We start from the raw sequence: 24,941 nt of genomic DNA on the forward strand, positions 1-24,941 counted from the left end.
TTAATGATGAAATTCACTTATCACAATGGGTTCAGTACGTGATAAATGAGGGATTACTGTACCTTTGTACCTACAGTGCAAAATGACTGCAATACAGTGAAAGTGAAAATATTGCAATCATATTGTGAGTTACTGTAATAGTTCAGACCCAAACATCGGGGAAAAAGTCCATTTTTGGTCCAACGCACGAGGCTGCATTAGCGGGGATGTTTTGCTTCAGATACAATGTAATCCGCCGAGGCAGGTTTGAGTGACATATCCATTAGTTTGAAGGCTTATCAAGACAGAGAATTACTGTAGCATAATGGAAAATGACTTTGACAACAGGCTTTTTTCTTTGCCAGAAATCATTTTCAGGACATTTTCTGAAAGCGGTGAAGTTACGACGCCTACTAGGGGCTGTGGTGTATAAGCTCTAAAACTCTGATGATCAATTGATGGACATGGACAAAGTTCATGTTGTCATCAATGGACAGTACTACAGGAAGTAGATGTTGATGTCGTATAGCAGTATAGATTTACTATCAACACAGCCATTATTGTCTAAATAGCCGGCAACACAAGTGGGTACACCTGACAGGGGTCATTTGCATATTGTGTCCAAACTGTCAATAACCGAATCTCTCCCAGCACTCATGCTCATACCACGTCTATGCTGTAGGCGAGTCACCATTATCTCGCCACTCATTTGTCTTGCCACAATCAGAATCTAAATCTATACTGCTCTAGGAGCTGTACACTAATTGCGCTAATTACGCAGAGCCCTCCAAAGTGTGGACCCCCCCGTGCTTTACCGTAACACTTGAATATATCCACATATCCATATCTGTAGTATTGTATTTTTCCGATTGAACAGCACACACCCAAGTTTGTCAGCCGGAACTTTCCAAACTGCTTTTTCTGCACGTGGGATTAACACGAGTTTTACAGCCTGTGAACACAAAATTAATTGGTAAAGATTTGAACAGGAGATTCTGTGGAGGCTTTGGCAAAGATAAGACGCTGAAACGTGCTTGATAATAAGTGTCTTACTGTAGCTTTGACTAATCTTAAAACGCGGGTTGTTGAGCTCCGCAAACAGACGTGTGAGGAGCACAGCCAGGGGCCAAAATACCACATTTACATAACTAGGTGTGAATTGGTCCCATTCTATATGAGAAGACTTTCCTGGGCTTGGCTTTAGATGATCGGAAAATATGGCTGCCGTCTATCATGTGTGGGAACATTTTTATTCCATTCATTCATTCGCTGCCTCTTTTTAGTTGTTTTTCTATCTTTACAAAAGAGAAAGATGCTACTGTATGCTAGAGGGGTCATGGATTCTGTGCACTGTTACAAGAATGGTAGAAGGAGTTGTTGTCCTTTTATTCCAGTTTCAGTTCATTCTTGTATTTCTTATCTATTCATTAGTGCAGGGGTCTCAAGCGCCAAATGCGGCCCGCAGGACACTAGTTTGAGGCCCCCGCCTTGATATGAAAGTTTAATGTCAGTGCGGCCCGCGCAAGTTTGATATGGATGCTGTATGGTATCATGTACCCAGAAAAAATTATTACGTTTGATTAATGTTCATGTTAAAGGTTAAATAACTGTTAATAGTTATCCTCCCTATCCGTGTGGAAGTGGTAAGTTTTTGGCGATTTAAGTTTAAAGGAAATAACTTGAAGGCTACCGTTTAGGTCGCTAGCTCTCTAGTTTGCGAGTTAGCATGTGTCTCAAGACCCTGCAGTTGCGCAATATGTTGTAAATAAAAAGAGTATAAATGTGACTATAGTTGTGTTTTGTCATGTCTACAGGGCTCTAATAATGCTTTGTTCATTTTAATCTGAAAAAAATAATTTGTCTACCCACCAACTATATGTGGTTTCTTAAGTTTTTATTATTTGCCGTTTTATTATTATTATTATATTTATTATTACTGATTGATTGATTTTCTTTATTCTTGATTTGTTTATTTATTTTTCATCTTATTTTGTGTAGAAAAATAAAAAGTAAGATATTTGAGAACAGTGGAATGTTTTATCAGAGCTTTTCTTGTAGAAAATTGGAAGTTTTTTTAATTTTTTTGTTTTTAATAAATGCGTTTTTTTTTTTTTTTTGGAAAACCTGATGCGACCCAGTCTCACCCAGACCCGAGCTCCAGTGGCCCCCAAGTAAATTGAGTTTGAGACCCCTGCATTAGTGTATTTGACTATTTTAGCTTGATGTGAACAGTATGGCTGACTATAGTGTAGCAACAGAACTCATTTGCAACCCGAGGACCACCTGTAGGTTGCTTATTGATCTAAAGTACGCTTTAGCTAAACTGCCTGCCTGGGGAGGTGATACACACACACACACACACACACACACTTTCAAGCAGGCATAATGACACAGTGCATGTGTTCCTCCAAACACATTTCATTGAGCTAGTCGAGATGCTTGGATTGATTAAGAATAGCATCTTTCCTTTTCATGATGTCGTCTGAATAGGGTAGCTTTGCGCCGGCATGAAACTGCTTCTTCTCTCACACACACACACACACACACACACACACACACTCTCTCTCCTTGCAAATGAATGTGCCTGGCTGCAAAATGTGAAAGGTGACTCGATTTCCTTTGAATTTCATCCGAGTGAAAACGGCTTCATTGGAGACTTCATGCTTGATTTTACGCAGCGGCTTCATCCATCCAAAGAGGATGGAGAGCAAAAACAAGATGAGATGAAGAGACGATAAGGAGGAAACACAACACTTTGGTGGATTAAACACATGTTCCACCATGCAAAAGGGGCTTTTTTTCCCTCGCTTTTAATGGATGTGAGACTGATTCACGATGTACAGTGCAAGACGCCGCCATTTCTATTGTGTAGCCGTTTGTTCACATAATGTACACCCATAACATTTTATTCTAATATTATATTCATATTTCTATTATTACATTACTTACATATAATGTATTATATTGCTCCTCTATATGATATATGCCGTACATGTTGTTATTACATATTAAGGGCACTGCACCATATTTCTCATTTTGATTCTGATGTCTGAATATTGACGAAAATCCTGCAAAATATCACGGAAATACTCTGAAGTTGACATTGTGTGCCGACGTCAGCTCATTTACACTTCCTTGACGCACGTTTAACATTGTGTGTGGAATAAGCTGTTTATGTTTCATGGTGGTGGTGGGGGTCAAGTTTGGTCAAAGTACATGTTCCAAATGCAGCACAATGCGTTTGGCGCTCAATGAAGTTGATGATTTAATTTCCTAGTCTGTGATGTTTTCATGTCACAAAATGAGCAAATGTGCTGAAATCGACGTAGAGAAAGTATTAGGTTGTATGACACACGACACACACAAATCGTGTGTGTGCAAATTCGCACTCCGCCTGTCCCGGCTGGGATAAAGAGACTGGAAGACTGACAGGAGGGTTCACTCGCTCTGTTAATTCCAACATAGAACCAATGCTGCCAGGTGTGGAGACAGATGCACAGAGTGAACCCTCTTGTCATCCAGCCTGTTTGGTAGAGAGGAGAGGAAAACAATCAAAATATTGAGTTTGTTTTTATTTATCGTGTGAACGTGTTATCGTCTATGAAAAATATGAGCAGGATTGGTTGAAAACCATGACCGCCATCAAGTGTCTTTGACATATAGCAACTAATTGTCCTACAAGTCAGATGATTAGAAAACTGTGTATGACAAAGTGTATTCAAGGTGCTGCAAATGTCATTTAGATAACGTCTAATGGAGGGTTTAGTTGAACAAACTTGCGTTAAATTATCTTGTGTGTGTGTGTGTGGGTGGGTGCACTCACAGCTGTCCTCCTCCTCTGAGATGATCTTGACCACGTAGCAGGCGTAGATGAAACCCGCCAACTGGAGGAGACATAAAGCAGACATTGGTGAGGAGTAAGAACGCGATGACACTGCGCGTTGTGTTACCTTGAATCACTTCAATTCATGGCCCGCACACAAAAGCTTTGCCGCCTTCACGTTCCACAAGGTGGGGGATGTGTTTGAGATGTTTACTGCCATCGTGACGTAGCGCTTTGTCACAAAAATGGGGCTTGTGCCGCCTCCTTAGCTACAAACGCGTGACACTGGATGCCAAACCAGAATAACTCTGCTCTCTCATTGGCTGCTCGTCTCCTCAGCAACCAGGAGGAGGACGCCAATTGGGGCAAGGATGGAGGAAAGGGCGGTCGATGGAAGGTCGGCCTTTTACGACCTCAAAAAAAAAAAAAAAAAAAAAAGAAGCGCAGGACAGACAGAAGACGTAAGCAGACGTTGGTAGATGAATCAAACTCTCCCCAGATGAGGAGGCTTAGCGTTTATTGCTGGAATAGGCTTTAGCGACGACCTCTTTTGGTATTCAGCGAGGTGCGTGCGCCAGCGCCTACATTCCACATTCAGCATTTATCTCAAGGTCTTGACCTCATTTACTTTAAATAATGTTCAGATCCCAGGGAGCCTTCGCTCCTCCCTCGCTTCACCTCTGTCGCCCTCTCGCTCGCCCACGCTATACATTGACTGACAACTACATCAGCGGAGAGGCCATTCACTGCATAGGCCGTAACCGTTCTGCTTACAACTTAACTCTTAACCTTACCTTAACACTAAACTCAGTGGAACGGAATCCACAGAGGTCCACGCGGATGTCGGCAAGGCCCGTGCGCGGAAAAGCTCCAGTGGCGTCACAACACAAAACACCGCTCAGCATGTATTCTCATCGACCCATTTTTTAATGTGGCAGGATCTGCTGTCGTGACTCCCGTAGCGCAGAAGTAGCGGGGCTCAGCGACAAACTAGACGGCTGAATTGTTCAAATGATATTCCCAAGTATCTCTCATCCTCACTTTGGGTCTAAATGCACACAGACCAAGACAGACACTAAGTGGATATCCAGGGTGTACCCTGCTTTTCACCCCAAGTCAGCTGGGTTAGGCTCCCGCACAGCACCCTAGTGGGGATGAGTGGCATTGAATGGGTATTCTTATTACTCACTAATGTAAATTACAGTGGAAGTACAATTTGTTGTATTTAAATATCCATGGAAATCCCAGAAAATACAAATCTTTTGCGACTATTAAAGTGAAGGTCATATGTGTTTGATTTCAAGTGTTATCTGACTTATGTCTAATATGTCTTATTTTCTCTGATTATATTTACTATATTGGATAGTAATGGTAATGGTAATGGTTTAATTTCATTTGAACATGCATCAGATTACAATTGAATGCATCACATAATCAGTTCACAGTTCCACATGTCCAAAAGGAGTAGGAAGAAGCAAAGCTTATTAAATCCTACCCCTCCATCTGGTACAATCACTAACTGTTACATTTGTTCACTTCCTGCTTTCCTAATATAGTTTAATTTTTTTTGTGTATTTTTTTTGTCACGTACCAAAGTACGAGGTAATATGACCATACAATGACATAATGTACAATAGTACAAATGTAAAGGTGACTATAGGGGTGTTAGCTCATGTCTGGCAGGCTCTAATAGTGTTAAAACCCGTATTTAGACGATTGTAAACAGGTTTAAAATATTTCTTAACATTGGATCCTCGCCTGAAGTCAGCTGGGATAGGCTCCAGCATAGCCTGCGGCCCCGATGAGGATAAGCGCATGGAATATTGAATCCTGCACTGCAGAACTTCACTTATCGCGGTCGGGTCTGGAACCAGTTAACCGCTTTAACCGAGGTCCGAGTGTGTATATCAGCATCGGTGGAGCCACGCGGTTTAGTGTGGGCTGCCACTGAGTCAATGCAACACCTTAGACCTGAAGACTTTGTTTGCACATAACCATGCTTCCGGTAGCTCCACCTCTACCACTTCTATACTGTACTGCCCTACTACAGTGGTACCCTTCAGAAGTCGTGACACTGACTGTACTGCCTGGTGGATAATAAAGTCTCAAGTGACCGCAGTGTGAGAGAGCAGCGTGGGTGTAAAATCCACACCAGGATCCCCAGAATATGAAGCATGTATTTAATGTAGCACCCGTGAGGGTCCAAACAACCACAGCAGCAGCTTCCGTCTGCTTGTTATTCACAGATGAAGAAAAGGAGAAGGAACAATGCCATGCATGTCAGTCTGCCACTCTGCTCGGCTGCGCTAATCCTCTATTTGATGAATAAGTAATAACCTGTGGGTCTTTTGTTTGCTTTGTCGATGAAAGACATTTTTACGCTTTGCTGTTTGCAACTTGGAGTCCCTGAATCAATTAAAAGGGCTTGAAAATACGTTACAAGCTAGAGAGGACTTGTCAGGCAGACATTTTCTGCTTCACTCGGTGTTAAAATCATTATTTACCGGTTGGAGCGGCTAAATGAGCCGCAAGCTGCATTTTGTCATCACCAAAATAATCATTTGGGTAAACTGGCTCACAAAAAGCAAAACAAGTCAGCGTTCATCAGCGCGCCACATAAACAAATGTAATCCTGTAAATGAGACACCTTAGTGACAGACGCATTTATCAGCAGCAAGCGGACATGCGGGATTAATGATAAAGCAAGGAAGATGTTTGCCACGGGGAAAAAAAACAAGATTATCAGGCGCAGACATGCAGCATCATCTGCGATTCTAAACGTACTTATCAACCACAACAAGCAGGAAACGGGATGGAATCAATTAAGAGTTGAAATAATGTCGCCATCTTCACAAAATACGGCCGCAAAGCTGATTCGGTTTTACCGGGATTATCAGTTATCGTTTGGGTGCGAAAAAAAAATTGCACCATCACTTTGCAAAGTCGCTTCGTAAAGCTTGGAGGTGGCGGAATCGTGGTCTCATCGGGTGATCCACTTTAGGTGGCCTCCAGGACCTTTCTAAACAGTTTCCTGATAATTGGTTCCAGACCCCACCACAATAAGTGCATTTCAGTCAAGTATCATTCAATACTTTCCTAGTTAGAGCATAGAAAACCTCTTGTATGACTTTATAAATACGGGTTTTAACATTATTAGAGCCCTGTACACATGAAATAACACCCCTATAGTTACTTTTACACTTCTTATTGTTCTTAGTTTATATCACATTGCACACGCTATGGGATCACTGCAGGGATATAAGCGACGGTAAGCTACCAAGCGTACGAGTTCTCCAATTTATTTACCACTTCCACATGGAAGGGAGGAGAACCTTTTAATCCACCTCACTCGATCTCAGCCATAACATTTAGACATATTTATGCTTGAAAATACTTAATCTAGGCCAAGAATAAGTACAATGGTCTTAAATATGGAATCATTTTATGCCGTATTCAGTCATGAAACAGCATTGATTTATTAATACATTTTTGAACGACTGAGAGCGTGATGTTTGCACCATCATGAAGTGAGGGATGAATGTATTTTTGTTAAATGTTTAACAGCTTAGAGATATTTTATTTCATTATATACACACATGTTAAAAATGTATGTCAATTTGTAAATAACGGAATAATTAAGATGTTTTTTTTGTCCTCGATTGAAACCACTGAAGAAACAAATGTCTCCAGTGGAACCAACAATGCTTCTTTCATACAGTCTGCACTGAAAATGTTGACTGTGTTTTATTGGCTGCCAACGTGTGTGAGGAAAGCAATGATGAATGTTAAAAGTAAATATAAGGTTGGTGAGAAGGCAGTGCGACAGGAAAGAAAGATAAGACTTTAGTCTAATAACGGCCCCGCTCATCCATCTTACTTGGGTTCCTTCACACCAACAGACAATACAAGCAGACCCCCCTCCCCTCTTCGTCAACAGGATATTATGTTTACACGCAGCGACGCCAAGATGGAATATTTGAGTGGACGGAATATTAACAGGATATTAATGTGCATTGCGGCACCGCGCGACTTGTGTGCGCGTCCCGGCCCGCTAACGTGTGCAGCAAAAGTCATTTTCAGGGGCAATGAGGCTGCAGAGAGCGGAAGAGACGCTGGCTCAGCAAAGGAGCAAACGCTTCAGGCCCAAACATCCTTTGACTTACAGGGCTGGACGCTGCAATGTGTGGAGTAGCTTGGAAAAAGATGTTTTTCAAGCCGGGTCTTATAGTGCTGACTCCCAAATCCATCATCCATGAGTGAAATCGGCCCGTAGTGATACCGATCACATGGATTAATTAGACATTTTTCAACTTATGTATGATGAGTGCTATTGCCTAGGTGTGCTGTAAAAAAAGGGAAAAGTCAGGAGAATTTGCAGGTCCCCTGACTGCCAGGGGCCCAAAACATAGGTAATTACTAGATATACCGATATCAACCGATATGTCGGGCCGATAATTATCGGACATCCCTAGTAATAACTAATAAAAAATTAAGAGTTTAATAAAAAAAAAGTTGATGAAAGAACATACTTTATCACATACTACAATATTAATTGACCCTGTACCCTAGAAAGCGCCCATGAATGATACGGGAAAAGGCCGAAATGATACTGTGTCAAAGCCCAGGGCGGTGATACTGATAAAATATAGAGTTTAACCATGTCCAGTATCAGCCCCCGTAGCTGTCCACTCAGAGCGCGCTGCTCTGGTATCGTGCCCGTGAAACAACCAATCAGAGAACAGCGCACGAGTGCTTAGTGCCTAGTGCTTCTCCAGTCACCAAAAAACCCAAACTTGATTAATGGAACTTTAATTGTCAGACATTGATAAGATAAGACTGTTGATAAAATATTATTGTTGAAATATTTTTGCAATTATTGTGTTTACACTGTTTAGATATAATACATGTAATAAACTGACATTTTTCTGGAAACAAAATGGTATTTTGATTAAATAGTACGTGATAATAAGCTCATGATTAAATAGTATGTGATAATAAGACCTTCGGTCTCGGGCTGATACTGACACTTGGGGGTATGATACCTGGCCTGATACCAGACAAACCATGTGATAACCTATAAGTATATCACACCTGAAACTTACAGAAGATGAGAGAGACTGCTTCTTTAAGGAGACTTTGGATATGAGATCATTGGTGAAGCTAAAAAGCTGAAGTCATTGAAGGCCTTGGAACATCTCAGCTCCAGTGAGTTTGAGCAGAGAGGTCCTCCAAAACAGTTTTACTTTCTGCACTGCAAATTCTCGCTTCTCGAATTTGATAGTAGCCAGCCGGCATCCAGCATCCCAAACTCCAACACAAACCCCCACAACTTCATCAGCAAGTCGACGTGTAGAACGGACACCATTAAGAACTCTGACAGCATTTCCACCAATTTGAGCCAACCAGCCGGCCGTTGAAGCGGTCAGGTTCGCAGGGAGAGAGAGAGAGAGGGAGAGGGAGAGGGAGAGTGTGTGCGTGTGTGTGCTCTCATGAAGCATGACAGCCTTTCCGCACACCAATTACGTGGAGACAGTGGTACAGCTGTGTGGCGGCTTGGCGCTCAGCCACGCTATAAGTATCACTGTCGACTGAGGCGGTGGGAGGCCGTCATCATCCAAAGAGACGAGGATGCAGAGGCACCTGCTTACCCAGACTGTTTCTGCTGATTTAATAACCGAGGCAGTCGCCACATATACGTGACGCTTTATTCACTGCTATGCACAAGTATGCAAACAAAGCAAAGGCGGTGATGAAAGGTGACAGGCCTCCGTCACTGGCGCTCTCTATTTGGTCTTCTCGGGTCCTGCTAATTACCCCAGTTTGACTGTGCTGGAGAGGAGAGGTTGCAGAGGGCGAGGCTAAGATAGGGGTCGGGGGGAAAGCAGGCGGCGGGAAATCGTTTTGGCATAGATTAAAGAAGAGGTGAAGAAGTCTAACCGCTTTAAAAGGTTCCTTATTATAGAAAAGTGCAGCTCAACATGTCGCTTTTGAAGTTGTCATGACGGCAAGACCGCCTTTCTTAGGCTTCACTATTCATGTTAAAATGTCTAACGACGCCCTCCCAAACTATCCCATCATACCTTTGATCATAATGATTTCGTCAACAAATAGGTTAACCTAGCGTGATGCTGCTCTTCAAATGTGAATGTAATGTTAGCACTTTAGCTCACATAGCTATGCTAGTATTGGTAACGTTTTTGTCCTCCTGTCCTACTCCTTAATGTTATGTTGTTGTGTGTGATACATAGCATCTGCTAACCTAGCATGATGTTGTTGTTAAAATGTGAGCGTAATGTTAGCACTTTAACTAATGATGCTAATTTTGCTAACATCTATATCCTTCTGTCCCACTCCTTAATGTTATGTTGTTGTGTGTGATACATAGCATCTGCTAACCTAGCATGATGTTGTTAAAATGTGAACGTAATGTTAGCACTTTAACTAACGATGTTAATTTTGCTAACGTCTGTGTCCTCCTGTCCCACTCCTTAATGTTATATTGTTGTGTGTGATACATAGCATCTGCTAACCTAGCATGATGTTGTTGTTAAAATGTGAGCATAATGTTAGCACTTTAACTAACGATGCTAATGTCGCTAACATCTGTATCCTTCTGTCCCTCTCCTTATTGTTATGTTGTGTGTGATACATAGCATCTGCTAAACTAGCATGATGTTGTAGTTAAAATGTGAGTGTAATGTTACCACTTTAACTAATGATGCTAATGTTGCTAACGTTTGTGTCCTCCTGTCCCACTCCTTAATATTATATTGTTGTGTGTGATACGTAGCATCTGCTAACCAAGCATGATGTTGTTGTTAAAATGTGAGCGTACTGTTAGCATTTTAACTAACGATGCTAATTTTGCTAACATCTGTATCCTTCTGTCCCACTTCTTAATGTTATATTGTTGTGTGTGATACATAGCATCTGCTAACCTAGCATGATGTTGTTGTTAAAATGTGAGCGTACTGTTAGCATTTTAACTAACGATGCTAATTTTGCTAACATCTGTATCCTTCTGTCCCACTCCTTAATGTTATGTTGTTGTGTGTGATACATAGCATCTGCTAACCTAGCATGATGTTGTTAAAATGTGAACGTAATGTTAGCACTTTAACTAACGATGCTAATTTTGCTAACGTCTGTGTCCTCCTGTCCCACTCCTTAATGTTATATTGTTGTGTGTGATACATAGCATCTGCTAACCTAGCATGATGTTGTTGTTAAAATGTGAGCATAATGTTAGCACTTTAACTAACAATGCTAATGTCGCTAACATCTGTATCCTTCTGTCCCTCTCCTTATTGTTATGTTGTGTGTGATACATAGCATCTGCTAAACTAGCATGATGTTGTAGTTAAAATGTGAGTGTAATGTTACCACTTTAACTAACGATGCTAATGTTGCTAACGTTTGTGTCCTCCTGTCCCACTCCTTTATGTTATATTGTTGTGTGTGATACATAGCATCTGCTAACCTAGCATGATGTTGTTGTTAAAGTGTGAGCGTAATGTTAGCACTTTAACTAACGATGCTAATGTTGCTAACGTTTATGTCCTCCTGTCCCACTCCTTAATATTATATTGTTGTGTGTGATACGTAGCATCTGCTAACCAAGCATGATGTTGTTGTTAAAATGTGAGCGTAATGTTAGCATTTTAACTAATGATGCTAATGTTGCTAACGTTTGTGTCCTCCTGTCCTACTCCTTAATGTTATGTTGTTGTGTGTGATACATAGCATCTGCTAACCTAGCATGATGTTGTTAAAATGTGAGTGTAATGTTAGCACTTTAACTAACAATGCTAATGTTGCTAACATTTTTGTCCTCCTGTCCCACTCCTTAATGTTATGTTGTTTGGTGTGATATATTGCATCTGCTAACCTAGCATGATGATGTTGTTAAAATGTGAAAGTAATGTTAGCACTTAAGCCCACATAGCAATGCTAATGTTGCTAATTACAGTGTTTATGTAAAAAGTGGATAGAGTGCACAATAGCACTTCCTGGAAACACACAAGGGCAAACACAGCCCATTAGCATTAAAGCTACAGCTACAAGTCTAAATTCCGCCAGCAAGGCTAGCACACTTCCAAGACTGTGTTTAAAATGGGTAAAAAATACAATACTATGGACTCTTTAACTACCTCACATCAATGTAGGACTGTTGCGCTATTGAAAAAGTACTTACAGCCAGCAGTATCTGCAGCGAGGAGTGAGCCACCTCCACAAATTGAAAGTCCATCAGGCAGCCCGATATCGATATGTAGCGGTGGTCTTCGGGCGCCCAGGCGGGGGGAGGGGTTACAAGAGTCACCGTGCACCCGGGGCCGTTCTCCATCCACCAGGACCGATGCATGGACAGGTTAAACGTCAGGACAAGGTCAGAGTCCTGCAGAGAGAGGGAAAGTGAGGTTAAACGGCTGCTCAACATGATGAGGAGCGATGGGAGGGGGGGTCACAGCTGAATGTCAAGATGTTTTCATTAAAGCCAAACAGTTTGTCATCTCCAGTGAACGGACAGATGAATAGAGAGGTTGGCTGTGACTAAAAATACACCGAAAGATGACGCATTCAAAAGCATGAAACTAAACGGTGACACTGTTTGGAATTTATCCCTCCTGGTTGGCTCGCCACAGGGTAAGCGGCCTTAAAGTTAAAACACACAAAAACCCCCGGTGACCCCTCTATGGTGTCCATCATTGATGATGTGTTGACTTCCTACAACATGAAAAGTTTAAACCAGCAAAAATCAACTTTACTGTCAAAGTATAATAATATCGTAATACTATGAGGAACTGTAACATTTTAGTAGCTTAAAGTTGAAATAGTTATACTTTTTAAAGTCATAATAGTATGAAAATAAGTGAAAAGTGAAAGTGAATGTTAAGTATAAGTATAAAATATGTACATAAAATGCAAACATTGCATCAAGGAACAAAAGGGTCGTTCCAGTTTCTGCATACGTGAGGCGACTCATCCGGGTTTCGTTCTTCCACCCATCACATCATCCTTCAGCTGTGCCACATCCTTTTCCAAAATGTTCATTTTCTCACTAATGTTCCTCTCTCCTCGCCCTCTAATTAATTTATATTGTGCTTTCCTTTTCTTTTTCTGGCTCTCTTTCTATTCTCGTGTAATGACTTAATGCCTCATTAGCGCTGAGCTCTGATTAATACCCTCTCCCTGTGTTGTGCTCGTCTTTGTAATGAGTAAAAATCGCACTTAATTTCTGCTGCGTGCTTTCTCTCTCTCTCTTGTCGTCAGCCGCCTATTGTCGCAGATATTCCTCCCCTTTCTTTCTGTTTATCTTCATTTCCGTCTCGTGCTCCTGTTTTTTTAACCTGTGGCCTTAGCTGTTCATCGCAATCGTCCACAACAATTATTCATTCATTTTCTACTTCACGAGGGTCACGGGGGGTGTTGGATCCCAGCTGTCTTTGGGCGAGAGGCGGGGTACACCCTGGACTGGTCACCAGCCAATCACAGGGCACATATAGACAAACAACCATTCACACTCACATTCATACCTATGGAAACCGGAGTACCCGGAGAAAACCCACGCATGCACGGGGGAGAACATGCAAACGCCACAAAGAGATAACCGAGGGTGGGATTGAACTCGGGTCTCCTAGCTGTGATGTCTGCGCGCTAACCACTCGACCGCCGTGCAGCGCTCCGCAACAATTAATACAAAGCAAATCCTACTGGATATACAAAGCATGCTTTACCAGTGTCACAGTCATCCGGACCAAAAATAATAAAACATACGCAGTGTGCACTTGGGGTTGTCTTAGTTTTCACCAGTGTTTAAAAAGGTCATTATTTGTAGTAACAAGTTATTTTTCCAAAAAAAGAAGGAAATGACTCCTTCATAAACATAATGACCTAGCAGGGAAAGTAAAACATACAAATATGTAAAATAATCTGGGTTTTTTGAGCAAGTATCATGAGCTGATGGATATGGAAAAACAATAATTTCGCAAAAAAAGTGTAATATTTCAGTGGTCCCAAACACAAACGCCCCTCTATAGCTCACCCCGGAATGCCCGCATAATGTGGTGGATAGGGATGCCCCAATCCAGGCTGACATGTTGTCCGACTTTATAGGCATTTTTATCCCAAAAGTCCTATTCATACAATGTGAGGGCTGTTCCACTTCAGAGGCTCCTACACGCAGCGCACACACACCCACATAGACATGTGACCTGATTATACGTGGTCTAAATGTACACAAACACAAGCTCCAGTGGTCATGCAGCCAGTCAACCAAGCAGTAAATAAATGTTTGCTTTGGATGCGCTAACAACAACGAGACATTCGGGGGGCGTCCACAAAACCAGAGAGGTCAGAAAATAAGCTTTATTCTGGCAGAAGTCGATTTTTCACTCTATTTAACAAACTATCTCCATCTGTGACTCCATCATTTTCTTCTGCTGGCCCCTCTGCAACTCACTTGGTGTTATTTGGCAGCAATATCATCAGTCACGCTGCATCTCCCTACGTTGTTTGGCCCTGATTTCCCATGGGCGCTGGATGAGACCTTAACCCGTAATGCCTGAAGCACCTCTCTTCTTTCAAATTGGTTGGGGGATGTGGTTCATTTTTTTTTTTATTTGTGTGAATGTGTGTGCATATGTGCTGAAGGGGAGGTGTCAGGTGGCTGCCCGAGCGGAGCTCAAGTCAATAATATCCTGGCCCTCCAACATCAGCAACACCTTCTATGGCGCCTGGATGGTATAGCGCCGATGCCTTGTGCGCCCTCGGTGAGACCAGGGTGAAACGGCACGAATGATGGGTGCTAATTCAAACTAATTAAGCTCTCAGGAGTTTCCCCGGATTATTGAAAGACCGCCGGCAACACCCAAAGCAATAAAACATTCTTAGTCAATAAGAAAGCTGAAAAAAGTTCACTTTCTTTGCCGTTGAATGATCAAAAATGATCTAGCCCTTTGGTAGCTAGGACTTGTTATGAAATTGTAAACATCCAAGTTTTCATATATTCTTTCCTTGGCATCACGCCAGTGTTTGCATTTATTATTTGCCCGACATTCAAGGACGCTGGGATGCTTTGTAGTTTTCGATACTTCTCGCAAAGCGTCAGCAATGTTACATTGATGAGACAACAGACACCGCAGGAAGTACCATACGGAACAGGAAATATAAAAAGAACAACAACGAGGAACTTTCCCGATGCTAACATGTGAGTCTATATTATGTATTAATATCTCTTATTTTATCTACTACATTGGGTAATGGGAGCATGAAGGTGACTATAGGGGTGTTGTTTCCTGTCTAGAGGACTCTAGACAGGGCTCTCGCTTATCCTCGCTAAATAAGTAATCCTACTTTGTGTAAATTCACTCATCACATCAGGTCTGGAACCATTCATTCATTCATTTTCTACCGCTTTTTCCTCACAAGGGTCGTGGGGGGTGCTGGAGCCTATCCCAGCTGTCTTTGGGCGAGAGGCGGGGTACACCCTGGACTGGTCGCCAGCCAATCACAGGGCACATATAGACAAACAACCATTCACACTCACATTCATACCTATGGACAATTTGGAATGGCCAATTAACCTAGCATGTTTTTGGAATGTGGGAGGAAACCGGAGTACCCGGAGAAAACCCACGCATGCACAGAGATCGCCAAGGGTGGAATCGAACCCTGGTCCTCCTAGCTGTGAGGTCTGCGCGCTAACCACTCGAACGCTGTGCCGCCGGTCTAGCCTAAATGTGAAACCTCATTATATAACTACTGTTTTTACTTTGATAATGATTTGTAGCACGTGAGAAAGTTGTAAAGATAACGGTTTGAAAAGCGGTCGTAATTGGAGAAAGTCAAATGTTTGGGGGAGAAATATTAGTACAAACTTAAGTTATCCTACGTTTAGCTCTGCCGTGCGTCCATAAAGTTGTCTCCATTCCCGATAATAAACATCAATGCTTCCATCCGTCGGATCCCAATTATAGGAACAGACATATCCAGCGACTTTTACAGCAAAGTCATTTTTATCGATTTGCCACATAGAGACGTAATTGTAGCGATGAAAGCCATCGTCGCACTCAATCTGGGTTCAATCAGCCGCTTTTGTTTCAACAAGCCGGCACTAATTCTTGCCGCGTGTGAAATCATACAGTAAACAGCGAATAATCACGCGTCACGTCGGCTGAAACGTTGGGCTCTAGTGATAGAAGTTGATGATGAAAAGGCAGTCAAGCGGGGTCATATGCTTTTACTTTGACATCTGCTCATTTCTTCCTCACGGCAATCAGCTTCCTGTCATTCCATCAGCGGCGGGCATGAATATCACATGACTCAACCTCAAAAGAACAGTGGTATGTTTTCTCGGCTAGCCAGTACTGTTTGCAAGGTAATGTGTGAAGGCTGGTGGGGACTCTCAAATATGAGAAGACCAAAGATACTGTGGGCACTTTGGGGCCTTTCGCTGCTAGTTTCGCCATGATACCGAAGACTGAACAACAGGGGTCTCAAACACGTGGCCTGCGAGCCAAATGTGGCCCGCAGGACACTAGTTTGAGGCCCCCGCCTTGATAAGAAAGTTTAATGTTAGTGCGGCCCGCGCAAGTTTGATATGGATGCTGTATGGTATCATGTACCCAGAAAAAAATATTACGTTTGATTAATGTTCATGTTAAAGGTTAAATAACTGTTAATAATTATCCTCCCTATCCGTGTGGAAGTGGTAAGTTTTTGGCTATTTAAGTTGAAAGGAAATAACTTGAAGGCTACCGTTTAGGTCGCTAGCTCTCTAGTTTGCGATTTAGCATGTGTCTCAAGACCCTGCAGTTGCGCAATATGTTGTAAATAAAAAAAGTATAAACGTGACTATAGTCGTGTTTTGTCATGTCTACAGGGCTCTAATAATGCTTTGTTAATTTTAATCTGAAAAAATAATTTGTCTACCCACCAACTATATGTGGTTTCTTAAGTTTTTATTATTTGCTGTTTTATTATTATTATTATATTTATTTATTACTGATTGATTTTCTTTATTGATTTGTTTATTTATTTTTCATCTTATTTTGTGCAGAAAAATAAAAATGAAGATATTTGAGAACAGTGGAATGCTTTATCAGAGCTTTTATTGTAGAAAATCGGAACCAAAGCGCTGAAAAAGTTTGTATATTTTTCTGTTTTTCATAAATGCGTTTTGTTTTTTTGGAAAACCTGATGCGGCCCAGCCTTGCCCAGACCCTAGCTCTAGTGGCTCCCAGGTAAATTGAGTTTGAGACCCCTGCTGTACAATAAATAACAGAAACAAAGGCTTATCAGACATATTATGTGATGGAACTCAAATATTCCAAGCCAACCTGATGGGATGTGGTTAGATTTCATAATTTTTCATGCTTGAAAATATACTTTTAAAGCGTCTTTGTGACTGACGTGTTATGTAACACGCATCCCACACCAAAATGCCATTTGATGAGTTCAATGAGTTATTTTTATATTCCGTCATATTTACCGAAATCTTGTAAAATAGACATTTAAATACCTTTATGTCATTTAAACGCTGGTGCGTGCAGCAAAATATTAATAATATGTCACAGCTCACTCTGTATCTTTTTTAGCCAGCTCCAAACTCCAAGTGTGAACCGCGCCTACGTCTTCACACGTCATTCTATGTACATGTGCGTGGGGGACACCTTCTTCTGATTTGAGTCTTGCCAAAAACGCGCGGACTGTGTGTGTGTGTGTACGTGTGTGTGCGCGTGCCAATGACTCGCATGACAAACCACACCTTGAACAAGTGAGCAAGCGACACCTACACTCGCAATTGCGCTTTAACACATGCACTACGCTAAGAACACCCCCCCACTCCCATGGAAACTCCGCGCAGCACGCCATCCACTCAATGAATGATTGACAGCCGAGTGTGTCTGTGTGTGTGTGTATATGTGTGTGTGTGCGTCTGTCACCCAGGAGGTGGTGCATCCATTTTATGACAGTGGACGGCTGACAGTTGGCTGTCTAAGTGTGTGTGTGCGTGTGTGTCTGAATGCATGGTAATATGCTTCTTGCTCCACAGCCTCCACTCCAAATCCACACAGGATGCTGTCAGAAATCTTTTAAAAGACTTATTTTCATAGCATTACAGCCACACTGCAAGGAACGGGTGTGATGGACTGATATCACCTCGCCTTTCTGTCAACTCTACATTTGCTCATCTTGGCTCTGTGGTTCCCGAGCAGCCTGAAACCTGAATTTGGGCAGATTATTTTTACTGTGGGAAATATTAGACACAGAAATGATCTGTTCCAGGGTCAAGAGTGTATAAAAACTATAGTGAAACGCCGAAGAACTGGAGTCTGAGGCGGAGTGTCGAATTTGGGAGAAAACTTAATTTTTCTTGCACTCTTTGCTATGTGAGACATGAAAGCCCCGTCTCTTAACCACAACAGGAAGCGGAAAACCCCCGTCCCTTGCGCCCATCCCTCCGGGTGGCAACTCTTCCCCTATTGATCGTTCTGGGGTGAATTATGTCCCGGTAACCTACCACTACACAAGCCCCCCCAGAATTCACCCATAGTCAAAATCGTCCGTGTGTGCTGGGACAACCGCACGGCCCCGCCGTGTGCGTATACTGCTTGCGGCAGAGGAGAAGGGTGTGGTGAAGGGGACAAGATTGGCACGCCTGGCCCGGAAGGGGGCGCCTTACCGGGAGAAAACTTTATTTTTCTTGCAAACATTAAATTGCACTCTTTGCTACGTAAGACATGAAAGCCCCGTCTCTTAACCACAACAGGAAGCGGAAAACCCCCGTCCCTTGCGCCCATCCCTCCGGGTGGCAACTCTTCCCCTATTGATCGTTCTGGGGTGAATTATGTCCCGGTAACCTACCACTACACAAGCCCCCCCAGAATTCACCCATAGTCAAAATCGTCCGTGTGTGCTGGGACAACCGCACGGCCCCGCCGTGTGCGTATACTGCTTGCGGCAGAGGAGAAGGGTGTGGTGAAGGGGACAAGATTGGCACGCCTGGCCCGGAAGGGGGCGCCTTACCGGGAGAAAACTTTATTTTTCTTGCAAACATTAAATTGCACTCTTTGCTACGTAAGACATGAAAGCCCCGTCTCTTAACCACAACAGGAAGCGGAAAACCCCCGTCCCTTGCGCCATCCCTCCGGGTGGCAACTCTTCCCCTATCGATCATTCCGGGGTGAATTATGTCCCGGTAACCTACCACTACAATAGTTTTGCTACATGATTTGATTTCATAATCTGGACAACCGGGAGGGGCGGGGAACAACGAGGTTGTTAGCGTTTGGCAATGACATACACAAAAAGGATGTCAGATGTCTTTTAATGAAGAAAAATGGAGTCTGTCACGTTTGCTTTGTGTCAAATGAACTCTAAGTAACAAGTACACTGACTTTAGTGATGTACTCAAGTGGACAGTACATAAGGTCTCATAACGGGAAGAAGAATTGGCCGGCAAGTCAAGGCTTGACTTATAAATGCAGCAGCAGCAGACGAAGAAGTAGAAAGGCAATTAAGAAGACTGGAGAGAGACTTGATTATAGGCTGAGTGGAGACGAACGACATGGAAATGTAGGATGAGAAGAGAAGCAGCACTCGGAGTTCTGAAATATTTCCCTACAAGGTGAACCACAAGAACATGAATACATCGCTGGTACGGGTGGAACGCTGCCAAAATTGAAAAATATGAGTATGAAATATGAAATACTTTGCAGATGAGCAAATGAAGAGCTCCTTTTTCCTCATGCCTGTGACGTTAACGGCATATCGTAACTTCCCCTGAGCTCACTTGTAAACAAACTCACCATACGTTCTGCGATAAGGGGAAAAATAAACATCGAGCACCCAAAAAAAAAACATTTCAGCCACTGAAATTTGAAAAGTGCAAAAGGTTTGCCTGAAACGTCCGTGGCATCACTCTGGCTGCTCGGAGCATGTGCCTGAATACAGTGCACCTTGCTGGGCCACAGCAGGTCTTGCCTCCCTTGGCTCTATCCTCTGGTTCTCCTGATAGTGTGGTAGTAATGTCATCATATCTCATTGGGTGGCATCCTAATTTCTTCATCTGTATCATATCGGTATGATCAGCAGTTATCGGTATCGGTGTGAAAGTGTTTATGGTGTCACACGTCCGCAAGTTGACTTTTTTTTTGCCTGGCATCTTTCATTTCAGTTGCCACGGCGACATGCCTATGTGCTACACACGGATGTGGGTTTAGCCCCGAGATGAGCCGATAAGGCGACAATAAAGCGAGGAGAGAGGCCGCGTTAAGCCAACGCTCGTTACCGCTAATAGCCCGCAAGTACAAAATGCTAATGAGGCACTTTCCCGCTTATTGTTATTATTGCGAGGGAATTCCTCAAAGTCTTGGCTTTTTAATGTGGAAACACACGTTATTTATGGGGCTTTGTTTTACATACAATACAGAGTAACGGGTCGGTAAACAAGGCAGGGACTGCTGCTGATGGAGCTGTATAACAGCTGGTGCATGATGGAGGTGTCACACCCCCCCCCCGTAATAACTAGGTCAAGGTTAATGTGCCCTTCATCTTAACACACACACACATACTGCTCTGGTCATAAAAGCAAGCTGTGCAGTGTGCCGTGCTCTGATTGGACGCCGTTTTAATTGATGAAGGTGCAGCTAATTAACCAGGGGGGGGGGGGTCGGCCTTATTTGACGACAGATGTGTTGATCCCACCCAGAGGGGCTGTAGAACACCAACCCATTTTTCTAAAATGACATTTCAGCCTCGTACACTGTTCTAGGTCATAGTTCCTCATAGTTGACTCAACTGCAGAGGGTATCTGGCCTTCATTTGTACGCACCCGTTTCAAAAAACAATATTGGAAATAGTTTGCTATTTCTTTGCCCCCCACCCCCACCAAATCAAAGTAGTTATTGACATAGGTGGGGGTGGATTTGATAACATTTTTGACCATAACATCAGAGCATGGTTTTGACTAGCACGTGTGCGTTGCAAGTTTGCATGCGTACTGTATAAACAATACAGAGCACAATTTAAGCATAAATAACACTAGCAAAGCCTGCCTCCATGGAACTCATTTCAACTCATTTTAATAAGTGACTGGTTACTAAGTGCTGGGAAGATTCTTGATTGCAAACACACTCCAAAGAAGTCATTTTCAGTGAGTAACAACAACACTTTTTTCTTCTTATTTTCATTCCCACATCATGGAGCGCAATCAAGACAATCAAGGCTTCCATCAACTGATTTCTTGTGTTTATAGAGCACTGATTGGCCTTAATTAATTGTCCAAGTAGATCATTTGCGATTAGAATCGTCTCATTGTGCCGACTGTGCTGTAAATGGGTATATTGCAAACAGGAAGGACGTGACTGACATGATTTATGAATATATAATCTTGTGTTTGCTACTTGCTCTTGGCTTTTTATGATGTATCTGACACATAAAGCAGGATGCTGAGGTTGTCGGGTGTCGCATTTAGCTGATGGGGCACGGTGGCGGGCGGCCTGTTTCCTGGGTGTGACTGGGCAGCTTGCATAAAAGCGATACACTGAAACTAAACGTTACCTTGGACAGCTCCCCCACCTCCAGGTAAAAACAGATGATGAAAACATTCCAGGTCATCCACACGACCAGCCAGGCGGCGTACTGTGGGAGAACAGAGGCAGAGCAGGCAGTGAGCACATAGCATACATCTGTGACATCGCCAACTACTGGCCTGGCGTGCAAATTACACTGTTTACAGTTTATTTTGCTGGTCCTGATGAATGACCTTTGTGGTCAAAATGCCTCGTTGGTCTTGCTAGCAAAAATATATCCTCAGTTTTATTATTATTCAAGAAATGGTTGATGACAATTTAGTTCCTAAATGCCGCCTGCAGACATTTAGATTGATGGCGGCCATATTTTTCAATCAATCTTTCTTAAAATTTGCACTGATGTGCTTCTCGGTCTGTTCTTGGTGTGTACAAAATGTCATGACGATTGGGCTAAACACCCTGAAGTTGCAGAGAGAAATGTCAAGTCACTCCGATCCCTCCTATGGGTTGGCAGAAAAATTACAGCAGTGTTGAAAAATTTAGTGTGCAGCGGTTTCAGAGTAGAAGAGTTTGAATTTTTTTTTCACATGACTGCATGCAAATACAGTCAAACCTATGCTCCAGTTTTCAGTGAAAAATACCAAAATTTGGCATTCAGTGTCTCGGTACCGTATCGTTCCACATATGCGAGTGCCAAAACAAAGCACCCGACACATTGCGGACTCACTATCACCGCATTTTTTAATTGAAGGTGACTGCTAAATAACCCACCACGGGGCCAAAGAAAGTTGCGATTGCCAACAATTATAAAAAGAAAAAAAAAAGGCGAGAAACAACAAGTCCATTCATCATTCGAACTTATTTCTCATTCTGCATGATAAGCCTTGTTTTTGGATTAATTAGATGTACCTTATTTCCTATGAGGAACATTGCCTTTCCATCGAACCTTTTGGAATGCATTAACAACTAAAATCCAAGGTACCACTCCACTCAAGCATAAGCGATAAAAGCAGTAGCATCACCCACCCCGGTGACGTAGCGCGGTCTGAACTGGATGGTGCCAAACAGGCCCAGGATGACCGCAATGATGTGGATGAAGTTGGTGAGGATGGGAGCCCACTGGTAGCCCAGGAAGTCGATGATCTGACGCTCCAAGACGCTGACCTGAGGGGACAAAGGTTCAAAATCATTTCGTTCACACTAACAAGTTAAAGACGATGGATTTTTCCTTTTCTGATTACCAAATGATCCAAGTAACTAACTGTGCCGTTCATGTTTATGGGATGGTTAGTTATATGTCAAGTGCATAAATATGTCATGTCTCAAACTCAGTGAGCAAGCGGCTTCATGTATTCTGAGCAATTTCCACATCGAGAGCCACCATCAAAGCCTTGTTTTTACTTTGATGCCAAGATCATCCCTGAACACCTTGTAGATGACAGATAAATGATATTTACTAAAGATATGTCCAGCAAAATCAGCCTCTGAAGCTCAAGGTTTATTAACCACTAAAGCATTCACGCTCTATTCCATCTCTTGGTGTTGCCATTACACCGAAAGCCCAGGAGCGAGAGCAGATAGACGTAGCTGAGCATGAAGGTCTTGGATGCGTTGTTGGATAAGTCAATAATTTTGCTTCAGGCGGGTTCCGTTGTTGACTGAAGGCGACAATTGGGTAATAATAATAATAATAATAATAACCTCATTAAACAATGCTTTAATGCTGTATTTACCCCCAGAGGAAGCTACCAGTACCATCATGAATTTGCATTAGTGCATCTTATTTGGAATTCTAATGACTTGAAAATGCACTAATGCACTCGAGGAGGTTAAGGAGGACATGGTGACAATTTATGCTTTTATCATCATCATTATTATTGCAGGATAGAAGTGTAATCAGTAATCTCTGCGTCACGGCTGACTCGCCTGCTAAAGCCTCCCGCTGTGGTCGTTAATGAAGTCGGCGCGGCGTGTGATGCTAAATATATACAACACACACGGAATTAGACTGGAACAAAGACAAAGCCAGGTGAAAGAAGAAAAGTCTAATATTTACAGATATTATTTCATATGGTATCATCTACAGTATACCGCAGGTCCTGTATTTCTTTACTTAAAACAGACTGATGTAAACATTAGAAATTACTATTCTATAGTCTGTATTATGAAATGTTTTCACTGTTTCACTCCTGTATTTATTTATCATCTTTGAAGAACAATGACTGAACTCAGTATTCCAAACCAAATTATTATGTTCCATTATATTTACCGTTTTAGATTTCACAACCAGCCTTTAAAAGATACTTTTAAAGCACTATTACATGAAGTAACTCAAATACTCCAAACCAAAACCACCCTACTGGGTTAAATGCATAGGTTATATTTATTGTCTGTTATAATTTCCATCTTAGATTTCACAAAAGCTTGTAAAAGTTACTTTTAAAGCACTTTTGTAACATATTACATGATGTAACTCAAATACTCCAAACCAAAACCACCCTGCTGGGTTAAATGCATAGGTTATATTTATTGTCTGTTATAGGTACCATCTTAGATTTCTCAAAAAGCTTGTAAAAGATACTTTTAAAGCACTTTAGTGACACGGTACATGCCATAACTCAAATATTCCAAACCTAAACACCTTCTAGGTTTAATGCATCCATTATTTTTTATTTTCTGGTTTATTTGCCATTTTAGATTTCACAATAAGGTGGTAAAATATACTTTTAAAGCGCCTTTGTGGCCCACTTGACCAAATGAACGATAGTCACAGAGTCCACGTGTGAACGCACCCTAAGATGCAGGAAGTGAACAAATGATCAGTATCGTACTGAAGGAGAAGGATTAAATCAACTAATATCACAGCTCATGAAACATAAACAGATGCTTTACTGCCGATTATTCTCACCGTGCACCCACACACACACACACACACACACGCACACACACACACACTTCTGCATGGCTGAGTTGAGCATGTGCTAATGTGGGACCATATGGTGACACTACGGCCTTTCACAGCCAGCACACACACACACAAACACACACACAAACACCATAGAGTCACTTTTTAGTGTTTATAGCACATACAAAAAAGCAGAGAGGCGCACTAATGACTTTAATGTGCTAACATATTATGCACTTCCACACGTGCATCGTTAGTGTGTGTGTGCTTGTGCGTGTGTGTGCGTCAGGGCAGGTCTGGGTGCCTTGCACTTGAAAGTGCCTGCTGTTACGCGAGCACACACACACACACACACACACACACATAGTGGGCTCAGCTGGTGCTGAAATGTGTGCACGTGTGTTTCTTTGTGTATCATCTCCATGTCATTATGCAAAAGCGTGTCCCTCCTATCCACCATGACTTAACGCCGCAATTGCTCATTTTCTCCCGTAAACGCACGTTACAACAAGTCAGGGGACCTCCCAGCCTATTACTGAACCCCCCCCCTCAACCCCAGGGCGACCCCCTCCTCTTCATCATGATAATAAAAGGTCCAGCTGGGATGCAGGGACTCACCTAATATGCAATACGGACATCATCAATCACATCAGGCCAAGCGATGTGCGCTCCTTTAAGATGCCTCCCAGGCACAAAAGTT

General features: G+C 42.4%; 1 protein-coding gene across 5 annotated transcripts in view; it reads right to left on the minus strand.

Moving 5' to 3' along the window:
* nkain2 (sodium/potassium transporting ATPase interacting 2) overlaps window positions 1-24,941 on the minus strand; it is a 70,534-nt gene that overhangs the window by 7,591 nt on the left and 38,002 nt on the right. For 4 of the 5 annotated variants that reach the window (XM_078798877.1, XM_078798878.1, XM_078798879.1 and 1 more), the window contains 4 exons: window positions 22,363-22,500; window positions 21,365-21,445; window positions 11,997-12,197; window positions 35-3,863 (listed from right to left, as the gene is read on the minus strand). In XM_078798877.1, the coding sequence (XP_078655003.1) occupies window positions 3,555-3,863; window positions 11,997-12,197; window positions 21,365-21,445; window positions 22,363-22,500 (729 nt within the window). In that variant the 3' untranslated portion in view covers window positions 35-3,554. Of the gene's footprint in view, window positions 1-34; window positions 3,864-11,996; window positions 12,198-21,364; window positions 21,446-22,362; window positions 22,501-24,941 lie in introns of those variants that run through there. The other variant, XM_058057092.2, reaches the window with a different exon arrangement.

Source organism: Doryrhamphus excisus, linkage group LG19 (genome assembly GCF_037039965.1).
Source record: "Doryrhamphus excisus strain RoL-2023G ecotype Guam linkage group LG19, RoL_Dexc_Guam_v1.1, whole genome shotgun sequence".
Taxonomy (NCBI): Eukaryota; Metazoa; Chordata; class Actinopteri; order Syngnathiformes; family Syngnathidae; genus Doryrhamphus; species Doryrhamphus excisus.